This window comes from Molothrus aeneus, chromosome 2 (genome assembly GCF_037042795.1).
Source record: "Molothrus aeneus isolate 106 chromosome 2, BPBGC_Maene_1.0, whole genome shotgun sequence".
Classification (NCBI taxonomy): Eukaryota; Metazoa; Chordata; class Aves; order Passeriformes; family Icteridae; genus Molothrus; species Molothrus aeneus.
The window spans coordinates 29,472,862-29,487,318 of NC_089647.1; the positions used below are offsets into that span (position 1 = coordinate 29,472,862).

Genomic DNA, 14,457 nt, shown 5'->3' on the forward strand with positions numbered 1-14,457 from the left:
TTGCATATTTAAGACATGGGTTTCTAAAAGATGTGCAATTATCACATTTCAGGACACAAATCTAGTTCCTAGTTTTCCAGACAATCAACCCTGTAACTAACTACAATGGATTTTCTACTACTATTCTTCTACTACTGCCCACTACAATGGATTTCTTGCATGTCATTCTAAAATGCCAGGTCTTGGCCACTGACACTGACACGATATTGACCCATTGTATCTGGTCTGCTGATCTGCCAGCTCCTCCCTTCCCAGGCACATCCAGGAGAAGGCTTCAGCTTCCACTACCATCATTCTCCAGTACTGCTAACTCAAGGAACAATTTAAAGCAATTTTCCAGGAGACAGAGCTGTGTGCCCAGCCAGAACCTCTCTGGAGAGCTAACAGGGTGGGTAAAAGTGGGTCTGGGAGAAGATGCAGGCAGCAAACTTAAAACACACCTGATGAAGCTGTTGTCGCTTCGCTGTCAGACTGAACTGGAAGACAGAGGGTAGCAAAGTTAGTTAGTTACCATGATTCCTTCCTAGAAAGCAGCTTAATCAAAACAAATATCTGGAAAACTCTTTCAAGAGCCTTCCATTGTAACTTCTAATGTGGAAAAAGATTTCATTGTTACTGACATGAAACCATAAAGTACAAATCCAATGTGAGTCTAGTGCCAGCTATGAAGTCAACAATGCTAAATATTTACTTAATCTTTCCCATAAAGCGTTACCACTGCTGTTGAAAATTACAGTGTATGGACATTCTGACTTAAAAGGCCAGGTAAATTTCTTTAGCTGCTGTAATTATTCTTTATGGAGTAAAGAGGTGAAGGACTTTGTGACAGCCCTTCATAAGGAACAGTGACACACAGCTTTAAGAAACAGCATCCCAATACCACTGGCTCTTTAATGTCCGTGACAAGGGGTCAAAAAGAGGCAGGTTTGTTACTCCCTCTGATAAAGTAGCCCCTCTGTACCACAGCAAACCAGTACATTTTATAATTTACCCAGTAACAAACTGGAAAGGAATTCAGAGAACTGACTGCCAGGGGCAAGTTCTTATGAGCAATTACAGAGGACTTCTGCTTCTGCTCAGATGCCATAGTGGTAGCCAGAAGCATAGACAAAACATGTGTGTTAAAGAGAATGAATCTTTTGAGTGTGGGGCTTAGGGGCAGTCAGAGAAGGCAGGATTCCAGGTGTGTAAGGGACTGTGTGAGGAGAGGGAGGAGGGTCCACAACATGTGGCTGCAAACTGAGAATAAACTCACCAGGAGGAAGAGGCACAGGTGGTGTGGCAGCTGCACCTGGAAAAAGAGATGTACTGGAAGATCTTAATTTGAGCTTAGTCTCCTCCTGCCAGTGTTCTGCTGATGGCTTACCAGTCCTGACTAGTAGCCATCTCACATCTGGTTTATAGACAACGCTGACCGTGATGTTGTTATTATCTGATTTGTCAGAGTACCTGCAGGCTTTCCCTGCCAATATGCTGGGTGTGCTAGAGCTGATAGGATGCTGCAGAGCAAAGATGGGTCCCAATGGCACATCCTTTGTGAAGGGTTTTGCTTGATCCCTCAATGGTAAGCATTTTGAAGCCCCAGTTTGCTGTAAAGGCTTCACTTTTACGCTTTTAACCTTTAGATGTAGGTTAGTCACCACCAGTTTGGTCTGGACACTAAGTCCTATCTACCTTCCTACAGACTGTCAGGCCTCATATGCTGAACATATGAGGCCTGAACATACAGCTGTTTTCACCTCCCATCCCAACCACAAAGATCATACATCTTGTAGATACAATATTGTGCTTCCACTTTCCTCTTCCAGTGTTGTCTTGAAGGATGGACAAAAGACTCTTCAACTAATTAAAGTTGAAAAGAAGGATATTTATTACATATGGAATAATTTCTAAAGGCATGTGCAAGGAGGAGTCGCAGACTCCTGTCCTCTATTTACCTAAGAAAGATTTTATATATTCACGTGATTTCTATGGAAGCCTAATACATAAGCATTACCTGCCCATTTCATATTATAATTAGCTGAATATCTATTATGGCCAGGCAATTGTATCCTCTTAATTTGGTCAGTGGAATTTTTAAATAAGGGAGTGGGTGTATAGGAGGAAGAAAGCCACCTTCCTCATGGTGAACTCTTCACCTCTGTCCAGTTGGCAGGACTTTTTCACCTGCTGGTCATGGTCCAAGCCTCTCTTGTTCTATTATTCTTGGAGGTCAGTTATTTTTACGGTTTCTGCCCTTTTACAGTACTCTGTCTATCTCTGTCACTCCTAGCTTTACTTCTGCATATCTTTGTCACACTTTAACTAGGGTACATGATTCTTGCTAGCCACATTTCTAACTTAACTCTTTAACTTATTTAAGATCTTAACCAAAATATGCAGTCTTTTACTATCTTGATTATATTCCTAGCTGGCCCTTCCACTCATCTGCAGTTTTCAATTATCCTGATTACATTTCCAACTGGCCTCTTGACTCAGTTTCATGGCAGTCTGACCCACAACAAGTACTGCAGCCAGCTCATGAGCAGTCAGGGCAGAGGACAAACTGTGGAGCTGATGCTCTAGAGAACAAGACACCACTCTCAGATGAGTTCCCATACAGTCAGAGCACACTCCCCACAAACAGCCATGCATAGCTGCCTCTCTCTGACCCATAGCATCGACCACATGTGTTCTCCCTCCCCCTGCCCTGCCGGGTCTTCACCCATCTCAGAGGAATGTGTTTGAAACACTGCTCCAGCAGAGAGAGAAACCATCCCCAAGGCCAGTGGTGACAGATTTGAACTCAGAGTGGGGTTGGAAAAAGTGGGGAGGCTCCTTCTTGAGCCTCTCTTTTCCTCCATTGCCCATTGTTGGAACTGCCTACACTCCCATCAGCTCTGTGTCCATCTCCTGGGGCCATCTCCACTCTCTGAGGACACACACTGTGTGCTCTAAGTGCTTATCTTCCAAGTCCTCCATCTACCCTTCTCTTCACAGACATTTTGCTGCCCCCCTGTGACACAGCTGCAGGCACGGTGGGGCAGACAGTACCGAAAGAACAGAATTTCCACTTCCCCACTCCAACAATGCTCAGGGTTTGCTCTACTACTTTCAGGGGATTTTTGGCACCTCTGTCTCCTGAGAACTGAAGGACATCTGCTACCAGTCAGCAGACACACACACACAGCCTGTGTCCCCGTTTGAACCTGTCCAATTTCTCACCCTCATCATTTAGTCTGTTCCTGCCACCTTCTCTGGAAGCCAAGGATATGTGAGCTTTAAATTTCATGGCTTCCTGCAGTGGAAACCTCTTCAGGGAGCCCTGGTACATAAAGTGAGATTGGCATTTCCTTGGAGAACAGACCATTAAGTTACCCTAAATTCATCTCCCTGCGTGGAGCACAAAAAGGACTCCCAGACAGCCATAAGCGCTGGAAGAATGCTGCCATGCATCAGAAGTGGGATGAGGAGTTTCTGGACATAATGGGTAATTTCTGTGGCTGTCTAGGCAGCAGTGGTGAAAAGGGAAAAAGAAGCATGAAGATGCCAAGAGATTGGAGCTTACCAGAGCTGTCAGGGGTAACTCCACCTGGAAAAGAGAATGTCCTTGAAAAAGCTTTTCTTTACTTTATGGTCCCTTACACAGCCAGCCAGAGCCAGCTTGAATTACCTCTCCTGCCAGGCTCATGAGACAGTGGGATCCAACCCAGCAAATACATAATCAAACACAGTACCCCCAACCTGTCTGTATCTACTCCCCTTTCTTGTGGCCTGGGACTGGATTTCTTAGTGCACATGTTGTATCAACCCTGAGTGTATTTTGGAGGCATATCTTGACTTCTCAGATATGGCTGCTGTTGGCTTCTGAAATGAAGGTGCTGAGGGGTCTTGCAGCACTAGGGACAGACAGCTAAGGGCACCCATGGCAGAGAAGGAGGGAGGCAACCCCAAAACCTAGCCTTGACTGCAGAAATTCTTCAGTGGATGAGTTTCTTTGAAAAGCAATTGATGGCAAAGCTGAGGTAATGGTAGAGAGGTAAAGCATGAAGGAAAGGATGCTTGGAGGACATGTTTTGACCTGGCTTCTGAATAGTTTTCTGGGAAACTGCAGATATTACATATCATAGGATCATAGCTGGGAGATGGCTGCAGGCTTAGCCAGGGGCTTCAGGTTTGAAGAAAAGAACCTGGGTGCTGAAGCATGATGTAAATGTACATTCATTTTATCTTACCATGTGGCAAAAATGGATTAAGGTCCAGAGGGATAAATCAATTCACCCCCAACAACACAGCCAGTAAGAAAATCAGTCAATATCCTTTCCCAACGGCCTCACTACTAAAGCACCATGACATTTGTGCACCATTCTCCTTAGGATTTTTCTGAGCAGCAGTAGAGTTCCCCAAGAATCTCGTGGTTGAAGATGTACCAGCTTTTGTGGATCTCCTACAACCCTTGACTGTGAACATAACTTTGTACCCTTCAGCTAAGTGTTCAGGACCCCTGCACTAGAGAATTATTTGTAAAGAGCATGTAACACTTAGCAGGTTGTCTTGGAGAGCTTGTTTAATCTTCACTGAAAGGTAAGCTCACAATGTCAGAGGCAAAGAAACACAGAACAGTATTTTCTAATAAACAGGCTGTACCTCCACAGGACAACTGGGTCACATGAGGAATCTTCAGCACATTAACATGCCTGTAATACTTACCAGTAGCAGTTTCTGGTTCTTGCCCATTGACCATCCATGGAAACCAGTCTGCAAGAGAAGAAGAGCGGGGCGTGACAAAAGACAGATTTTTATAGTCTGCAGGCTTTGTGAAATTTTCATGTTTATCTATCCAGGAGACACCACTGCCCTCTGCTGAAGGGAGCAATGCTCTCTACTCAGTCTCAGCCTCACTGCCAGCTGCATTTGCTGTTTAAAGGCTTGTGGATACAGCAGGTCCTGATCCTATCCCTGCTGCTTCCACCACGGGCAATGGCTAGGCACAGGGACAAGTTAGTAAATACCTCTGGATCTGCTACCAGACCTTGCCCTTCTGAAACCTCTTTTGATGCATTTTGAAAAAAAAGATCGATGTGACCTCCCTGCTCTGGAGGCTGAGCAAAATACCTATCTCTATTTTATAAAAGAGGAAACTGAGTAATGGAAATTATTCACTTGGGGGGCACGGATTGAGTCATTGGTACAGTAAAAAGCAGACTGCAGGTTTTGTAGCTCCTTAGCCAAATCATCCAGCCTGGGTATGGAGCACAGAGCAGATAATCTTTTCTCTCTCAGCCTCTGGGTGAACTGGAGAAGAGGAATGATGAAGGCTTGGCTGTGCATACTACATGGAAGGAACTGAAGCTGGGCTAGACTGTTTGTTTGTTTAAATATAAAGGGTGACAGAGCAGCTTCCTTAGAGCAGCCAGGAATAGGAAAATATTTCCTGCTAGCCACAGACGAGGGAAACGTCTGCATAACTGGGGTGGGATGAAGGAAGGAGTTGGCAGGAAAAAGCCAGTGATCTGGGGCACTGCAGGAATGTGTGCATGACCAGCCCAAAAATCAGTACATCCCGCTACGTCCTGCAACCTCAGCCTGCAGCTTTCTGCTCTTGAGGGGAGCACTTAGTGGGTAAAACTATCAGGTCTTGAGTTTTTGTCATAGTTCTTCCACATTCCTAGGGCAGTTACTTGCAGGCCACAGAGGGTCTCTTGGGACCCCTACATAATCCTGCTCTACAGCATTACAGGAGTTGCTGGACACTGATATTCTGTTCCCCACCCAGCTGCCAGCTGTTGGTGATTAACCCAGGGAGGGCCAGACATGCATAATAACTTAAGTACACAATCTAATATAGCCCAAAACTTCCCCTGTTCTGGCTAATCTCTTAATTGTAACAAGTGGGGAAGAAAATGGTGTTGAGCACATTCTCCTTTGTTACTGATGCAAAAGGAAGGATGAAAATCCTGAAACCATTGCAGAAGCCAGCAGAGCTGGATTTGAAGAGATGTGTAGAAAAGACAGGGTGGCTCCTCCCCCTTTTCTAACTTTGAAAAGTCAGCTATTACGAATCTTGTTTTCCCCTAGGGGTTGAATAGAAAACCAGTCCAATTCTAAAACAAAAGGACATAAGTGAAGTGAAATCTCTGCATACCAGACAAGGACACAAAAACGTTGATTTTCTTATCCCACCTTCAATCACTTCAATTTATAATTACTATGGTACCAAATAAACAAGCCTTATAAACAACTGGACTTTCTTATCCAAGCTGCAGTAAATTCATCCTTGAGATCTAGAACTACAACCTTAACCCACCAAATCTGTAGCTTACCCAAAATCAAAAGAAACAATGAGAGACCAGATGGTGATTCCTGTTATTTTCCAAGTTAAAACAAACGAACTCAAAGAGAAGTGCTAAAACAAAATACTCAAAAGTAAGAAATATTCCTTTCAGGCTTCCTTCATGTACAATAAAAACCACGGCCTTTTTTTTCCTGTTTCAAATCATAGCCCACCTATAAGTTCATCTCTTGGATGCCTCATCTCCCTGCTTCACAGTCATAAACATGACATTGTTTACAAAGCACCTTTAAAGGAAAAAGTGCTATTTGGAGCAGAATCAGGTTTCAGCATGAGGGGAGGATCAAAGAGGGTATTAGAATAACCTAGTTTGAAAATGATACATACAGTCTTTCCTGGACAAAGCTTTGCCCATTCACTGAAATTAATCTTTCACTATCTGTCCTGAATCTTCTGACTATAATGTCTGATGCTACCCTCTTGTTTTATTCCTTTTTGTTGTTGTTGTTGTTGTGCTATTAAAAAAAAAAAAAAACAACAACTGATCTGAATTTTTGCTAAAGTATCTCCAAGCAAACAAAGTAATGGAGACACAAAACAGAATAACAACAACCACCACCACCAAAAGCAGAAAATGGTCTGAACTACAGAGGTGAGGCTTCTCAAAACAGCTGTACAAATACTACAAAACCTTCCAGCAGTTGAGTGGCTTGGAATGAGGTCAATCCAGCAGGAACTGCTAGTGACAGCAAACATGTCACAACTGTGACAGAACAAATTTTGCAGAGCACTAGGAAATGCCCTGCAGATCATGCATACCCAGGTGGTAAAGCAGTAAGCACAAAGCACACCTAACTCTCTTTCTCAGTTTGATCAGGATGTTTTGCTTACTATAACATACCTAGAGTAGAAGCTGTGGACCTTTGTCTCTTGTGACTCCCAGTACTTTCTGGAGAGTGTCACAGATGGGAAACTGTTTCCAGTTCCTAATTTTCTCCTTGCAATCTTACATCCACCTTGCCTTTCCTGTTCAGTCCTTCTCCCTTCTCCACCCCTCTATATATCTTTGCCTTTGTTCTTAGATCATTGAACATTATTCTGTGTAGGAAACTCTGTGGGGTCCAGATGGGGAAGAAATCCTTCCCCTGGGCATAAGGACTCACCAGCTGGGGACAAGAAGAGTGTTAAGACACAAAACAGTATACAGGTTCCAGAGGTCTTCATCCCTGTGGAGTGGAGGAGAGAACAGAGGAATGCTAAGAGAGGAACCAGTATACGCTTCCCTACACCTCAGAAACTTTGCTGCTTGTACCCATTTTCTTCTCAAGACCATTTGGTCTTCCCAGCCTCCCTCCTGTCTCCCTCCTCATGTGGCCAGTATCCCAGTTATTTCTGAAACATTCTGGACTGAACTTATAACACCACCTGCTTTGCTCCTCTTTTCCACCTCCTTTCTCCAGTCCCCATCTCTTTTCACATTTGGATGGCTAAGCCCTGCTCCACACACACCCTCAGCATGCAACGGAAAGTTTCCCCCACGTTCTCTCCCTCCATTCTCTTCTGCTTTTCAGTTATTTCGAGGAGCACTGAAAGAAAAGACAGGGTCCCCATCACTTACTGCAGCCCTCAGCTTCCACTCCCTTCAGCAGCAGACGCTCTGTTTTTCCCCTTCGGCGCCCCCCCACTTTGGCTATTGGGTAAATCACATGCAGCCACACCCAGAACACGTTCTCCTTTTGGTTGTCTTCAAAATACAATTTCTGGGAAAAGAGAAAAAAAAGAAAAAACCCCAAGAAGCCAGCGAGATGGAGGGATATGGTATCATCATGCATGTGGAATGAGGGGGGGAGCGAGGAGCAGCAGCCCACACCCTCATTCCAGAGTTTATTGTCCTCCGAAGGGGCTCCTCCCATTCCCCCAGGATAGCCCAGCACCAGGGATGGATTCCTGGGTCTGCGTTGCACACTGGTGTCCCGTTTCGTCCTGCCCTTCTACGCAGCCTGGCTTCTCCTCAGGCCGCTACCCCTAGCCACGTTTCCCGTCTCAGCTGCCGGCAGTCCCCACCCCAGTGCTCCGGTCCCCTTTCCCGTTTCCCTGGCTGCCTGTGGCACAGGGACATGCGGAGCCCGCATCCCGTTCTCCCGCAGGACGCGCCCGGGTGCTGTCCGCGCCTCCCCGCGCCTCTCCGCGCCGCGGCACCGAGCGGGGCCGGTGGCGGGGCCGGGGCCGGGGCAGGCGGGCTCGGGCTGGCAGGGGGGCACCGGCGGGCAGCGACAGCGGTGACATCACCCCGCTGCCTCGCTGGCGCTTCCCGGCGGGATGGAGGGACTGGGCTTCCCACTGGACCGGGCTCGGGGCGGGCAGGGAGCCCAAGGAACGGGAGCAGGTATCGGCCACGGGGCCCGTCCTGCAGCGCCGCTGCCGTTCTGGCCTGAGAAAGGCAGGCAAAAAAAAAAAAAAAAAAAAAAAAATTGGGAAAATGAGAGAGACACAAACGGAGAAGGAAGACGATGAATGAGACCTGACCTTCACTGCCATCCTCCTGACTCCCCTGTCCCTCCAAGCATTGTGCGTTTTATGACTGACGGAGGTGCAAGCCCCACAAGTCCCACTGGAATTGCCAGTCTCCCCTAACTCTTCTTCCAACAGCCCCTGGATCTGACCTCCTTCTGTTGCTTTCACTGCCTTCTTTTCCCTTTACTGCTTCTGTAACAACTCTGCTGGGTTTGAGGAGGCACTGAGTGAGCTTCAAGACACAATCTCAGTCCTGGAGCCAAGGAGAAGACTAGGAAATGCCCCCAATTCCCTACCTCATACAGCAATGAAAGATAGAAACCTTGTAAGGGAAAGCTGTGTCTCCTAAGGCTCATCCTGGTAGCTTGGTAACCCCCTTTTTTCAACTAATTGCAAGCTGAAAATAAAATCCTACAATGCCTTATACACAGTTACTGAGGAAATGCTTGCTATGTCCTCCTCGCCATGCCAGACCCATGTTGCCCACACCTGACATAACTGAAGCCACCACTTCTTACCTGAGAGTGGCTGAACACTGTTTTTGGCAGTGCTTAAGAGGAAAATGACTGTTCCTTCTTATTTGTGGCCTTCCCAAGACTCCTGGAGGATGCACGAGTGGTGGACCATACCAGAAGAGGTGCAGAGGGGCTGGGGAAAGCTAAGAATTTCTGTGCTCACCAGGGCGGCCCTCTGAACCCAAACACCATTCCTCTCTTTCGTTGGAGCAAGACACCACCATTCCAACTTTCAGGGACCAGCTAAAACAGTCCATTGGAAATGCTCAAGAGGTCATTAAACAAACAGAAGGGTATGATGGAAGTTAGACCCACACACCAGTTTGAGGAATCCTCTCAGATCCTTGGCTTTTTCTGGAAGTCCACATAGCAGTATGTTTGGACAATTTTCCACACACATTGGTTTGACTTTCGTTTTTCTCTGTGCCTCTGTGCTGTCATTTGAGCTGTTACTGCTTAAGAGGCTAACTAAAACATCCTGAAGGCCTGGTGAGTTTTCAACACATTTATTTGGGAATTTTCATTGATGCCAAATGTTTTCATCTACCAATGTGTTGATGTGCCACCATCTCCCACAGAGCACAGGATCCACAGCCAGTACTGGATCAGGTTTCTGCTGATTGCTTTTGAGCTTTAAATTTTTCTCTCAGACTGGAAGACATTCTCCCTCAGCTGCTTGGTGGGGGTAGATCCCTTGTGCTAGCAGAACCCCTCAGTTTGGAGAGCTTGGTGCGGATGGGGGCGATCCTGCTGGTGATGGAATTGCTGGCTGGAAGCTGCTCAGTATTTTACAGACCAGACGAGCCTCAGAGAAACAGCTGGGGGTGTCCTGCTGCTCTTGCTCGCGGTGGACACCGGAGGGAGCCGCAGCACACCGGCAGGCGAACGCCCCTTTCTTCTCTTGCAGTCCAAGCCCATTCTCTAAGACATGTGGCGCTGCATCTGCAGGCCTTCATCCAGTATGAAGCATCTCCTCTTAGCTCTCCTCTTTTTCAGCCTACTGGATTAGCAATTGTTCAACTTGGTTTTTTTGTGATAGAAAATAATCTTGATTTCCTCCCCTCCATTCCTTGACTCATGACATTGACAAAGATTGCTGGACGCCCTTCATGGCTGGGAGGAACGAATACTTCGCATACTTCTGCACGTTCCTTTCTCACTAATGTTGCTGTTTTCTGCTTTGCATGCTGCTGTCCTCCATCACAGGGTATCTTGGGGGACATCTACAGCTGATGACTCAACGTAAAGCACTCTTTCTTCTAAAAATTTAAAAGGTATCAGTGCCACAGTATGGTGGGAAGAACTGTTCAAAAAAGAACTCTTTGCCACAGTAAATGGCGTGGGTGACTCATAGAGGAAACACTTCCACACATATATTCCCTCAAGTGCTGACCACAGTGCCTGTAGGTGTTTACCTAAGATCAGATGCAGCAGCAGTGATTCAGCAAAAACTTATCTTTCTTTCCAGTTGGTACTGATCCTATTATGTTTATCTGGGATGCTGTAGTAATGGTAGCATATTTTGGATAAGATACAAAACCAGCCTTCCTGGAAATTAAAATCTCCTGGTGCATTCATTTCACCCTGTAGACGACTGCATCTGAACAGACAGTCTAAGTGATCCTGGGGCACGCTATTTGCAAAGGTCTTGGAGACTTTTACCTCTCCTCTTGGTTTCCCTGGCCTTCCCGTATCCTCATGGTAACAGGGCATTAAGTTACATCTGAGTGATAAGAAATTAATGAACTGCTGTGAGATCTGTGAATGCATCATGTCAATAATGCAGCTCTAGTAGTCATGTGAATTGGGGCTGAAAGGAATTTTCTTGGGATCCCACTGCTGATGGGCTCCTTTAATACCTGGGGTCTAACACCATCCTGCAGTTGTTCCACTGGTGTTGCTGAGGTCATCAGTGGGAAGGGACATGAGTTAAAGGCCAGATCCATCTATCCTCAATTTTGGGAGCTTCACATCTTCATCACATTGTAGAAGAGTGAATACTGACAAGTACAGGAGCCTAGACACACAATTTGTCTCTATTTTACTCATAGTCATGTTTTCTGTTGTCCCATCTAGAAAAATAAGGAATTCTTCACCCCTTTGTTTCCAAATCAACAAGGCAGTGCTTAGAGGGCATGTAGTCTTGCAGTCACAAAATACACTAAGGTAGTCCATGAAATTCTAATTAATACTGGCTCAGCTCCTCCAAATCCGTTCGGCATTGTGAAGAACTGAGCACAAGAAGAGGAAATCAGTGAGTTCTTTGCTCCTTGGTTGGTGATTTGGCCCTGTGCTTCAGGCTTCTCACGGCCAATGTGGTTATAGCAAGTTGTCAGGGCCTTCTTTCTTCACTGGTGGTGCTTTGGGGTTTCCTTCTCTGCTCTTTCTGTAGTTCTTACTATCACAAACATCCTTCCTTTCTGATCCTTTGTACTGTCTCAGGGTCGATTCTTCCTGGCTGTTTCACCTGTTCCTCCACCCTCTCCTTTCTCCAAGGAGCTGAGCTCAAATACAGCTTTTCTCAGGGAACTTTTTCCAAAACTGTTCTCTCAGGGGATGCACAACACTTTAAGCTTAACAAACATATAAATCCCTCCTGCAGGCTCAGTTATGTGTGTCCATACAGACTCTGGAGCACATAGAAACACCATATTTAATTCAACTGGTGTGATTTTATACACAGATGAGGCTGCAGACACAAGTAGAACACCGGCAAGGACATGATGGATTCTCCCTTCCCTTCTCCCATCTCTTCTGGACATCACAAACCCTGGAGCAAAGCCAGCAGGATTAATCCTCCTGTTGCAGCACAGCAATCATGCCCTGGAGCAGTAACCAGAGCTGGCTGAAGAAGTCATTGCTGGGAAGTAGAGTTGTGTCTTACACTGACACAGACAGGTTCACAGAGCTGCTCTGGCACAGATCAACTCACAGCTGAGCTTTCCAAACAATACAGTATCTGTCTTAAAGTCCAGCCTCTTGGACCATTTTATTGTCGTTTAGTAGTCCTGCATGGTGGAAGCATTTTAGTGGTTTTGTCTACCCTAACAGTCCAAAGCCAGCAAAACTATATTAATTATATTTAAAAATAGCATAACCTCTAAGCTTTTAAACATCATTGGTGAAGGGGGCAAAGCCGTCAACTTTAAAAGCCATTTGCTTTAAGTTCTGTAATGTTGATGAAAGATCTGTTGTCAAAGCCTTTTTTAAAATTGGCCACATCCAAAATATTCAAACTGAATATGTTGAAGTTCTCAATGTCAGCATTGACAGCACTCACCCTGCTTCTGAAAGGATCTAAGAAAGAAGAACAAGTTGTACTGAGTAGAAGAAATGCAAATGATGTTATATGTTAGCAGACAGATTGATGAGGGTTTACATTGTGGGGAAATTAGGAAGTACCACTTTCAGGTTTGCATCCCTCCATTTCCTATACCTTCACAGGAGCTGTAAAGTCTGACTTAAATGTTCATTTGTGTTCTGTTCTACAGTTGAACAAAGATTTCGGGCATTACTGAAACCGCATTGATATAAATCACTGTGTTTCCTGTAGGTAATGCTGACTTCAACCAGGTCACCTGAATTTTCCTGTGACCTTCCCCAGGTGTAGTCACTATTCTATTCAATGGAAGACTGATGTCAAGGCAAGCAATGTTAATAAAAATCTGTCCTGATGTGAAATGTGTACATGTAAAAGGCCTGCACTGCTTTAGCTCACCTCAGCTTTAAAGAGATGAAAACAGCAACAAATATAGACCATTCTATATATCAACATCAAGAGCACCTTCACAACATGCCTGTAAAAGGGCAACACTGGTAGCTGAAAAATCTACTTTGGTACTATTCTGATAATTTATTGCCTCTGTCCATCAATGCAGCTGCCCTGATACATATCTTCTTGTGAGAAAACCTTCAACTATTTACCCTTGAGTTTTCTTGCCATGTCTGCCATCTCAGGTTTCTCTCCAATTTCATTCTTGGGGTTTTTTTTGCTATGTTTTCTTTCTCCTGCATCTAATTTTCCCCCACCTATTTCTGCATTTATTCCTCTGATTCTGTATATGCCTCCTTTTTCTTTCTTTCTTTCTTTCTTTCTTTCTTTCTTTCTTTCTTTCTTTCTTTCTTTCTTTCTTTCTTTCTTTCTTTCTTTCTTTCTTTCTTTCTTTCTTTCTTTCTTTCTTTCTTTCTTTCTTTCTTTCTTTCTTTCTTTCTTTCTTTCTTTCTTTCTTTCTTTCTTTCTTTCTTTCTTTCTTTCTTTCTTTCTTTCTTTCTTTCTTTCTTTCTTTCTTTCTTTCTTTCTTTCTTTCTTTCTTTCTTTCTTTCTTTCTTTCTTTCTTTCTTTCTTCTCTTTCTCTCTCTCTCTCTCTCTCTCTCTCTCTCTTTCTCTCTTTCTCTCTTTCTCTCTTTCTCTCTTTCTCTCTTTCTCTCTTTCTCTCTTCTTTTTCCCTCCTCCCAAGTGTTGTCTCCCGGTTTTTCTATCTGAACAATCTTTTCTGGCTCTGGCATTCTCTCTGTCTCCTTGGTTTCCTTTCAGTCGCCCTCACTGGAATGTTGGCAGAAACATATTTTTCTTTGAAAACAAAGAGACTAAATAAGTAAAGGAATAAATAAAATAGCTGGAAGCAGATGGGAGGTCTCTCTTCCAGGAGGGTCTGTATTCTGCGAGCTTTTCTCACTTCCTAGCAAAGGAGGAGATAGTTGCACTCACTGCCCACCCACCCTTGCCTCACAGGGAGCCAGGCTTCCACCTCCCCTGGTGTGAGGACCTTGCTGGGAGTGATGGATTGCACTGCAGCGAGGGCTGGGAAACACTGCAGGGAGAGGAGGGGGAGGGATGAGGAAGGAAGGGGAGAGGGAGGGAAGAAGGGAGGAGACTCGCTGCCAGCGTCAGGCTAGGAAGGATGTAACGGGGCTGATGAGGAGAGACGAAGGGTGGATTGGAAAACCAGGATGGGGAGGGCATGGCTGGGAGAGCGTGCATTTCTGCAGGCAGCACGGCTCCGATGAGATGGGTGAACCCAGGAATGATGGAGGCACCAGGCAGTGGGGGCAAGGCTGGCACTGGGCAGCAGGGGAGACGGGCGGGGAAAATGGAAACGACATAGAGAAAGGGAGGAGGAGAGAAAGTCGGAGCTAGAGAAAATAAGGCTTTGGTTG

General features: G+C 45.4%; 1 protein-coding gene across 1 annotated transcript in view; it reads right to left on the reverse strand.

Moving 5' to 3' along the window:
* AICDA (activation induced cytidine deaminase) overlaps window positions 1-7,921 on the reverse strand; it is a 28,729-nt gene extending 20,808 nt beyond the window's left edge. Inside the window, exons 1-3 of the mRNA XM_066572261.1 lie at window positions 7,890-7,921; window positions 7,435-7,497; window positions 4,690-4,737 (exon numbers count right to left, since the gene is read on the reverse strand). Coding sequence (XP_066428358.1) covers window positions 4,690-4,727 — 38 coding nt within the window. The 5' untranslated portion in view covers window positions 4,728-4,737; window positions 7,435-7,497; window positions 7,890-7,921. The remainder of the gene's footprint in view (window positions 1-4,689; window positions 4,738-7,434; window positions 7,498-7,889) is intronic.
* Window positions 7,922-14,457: the final 6,536 nt, after the last annotated feature.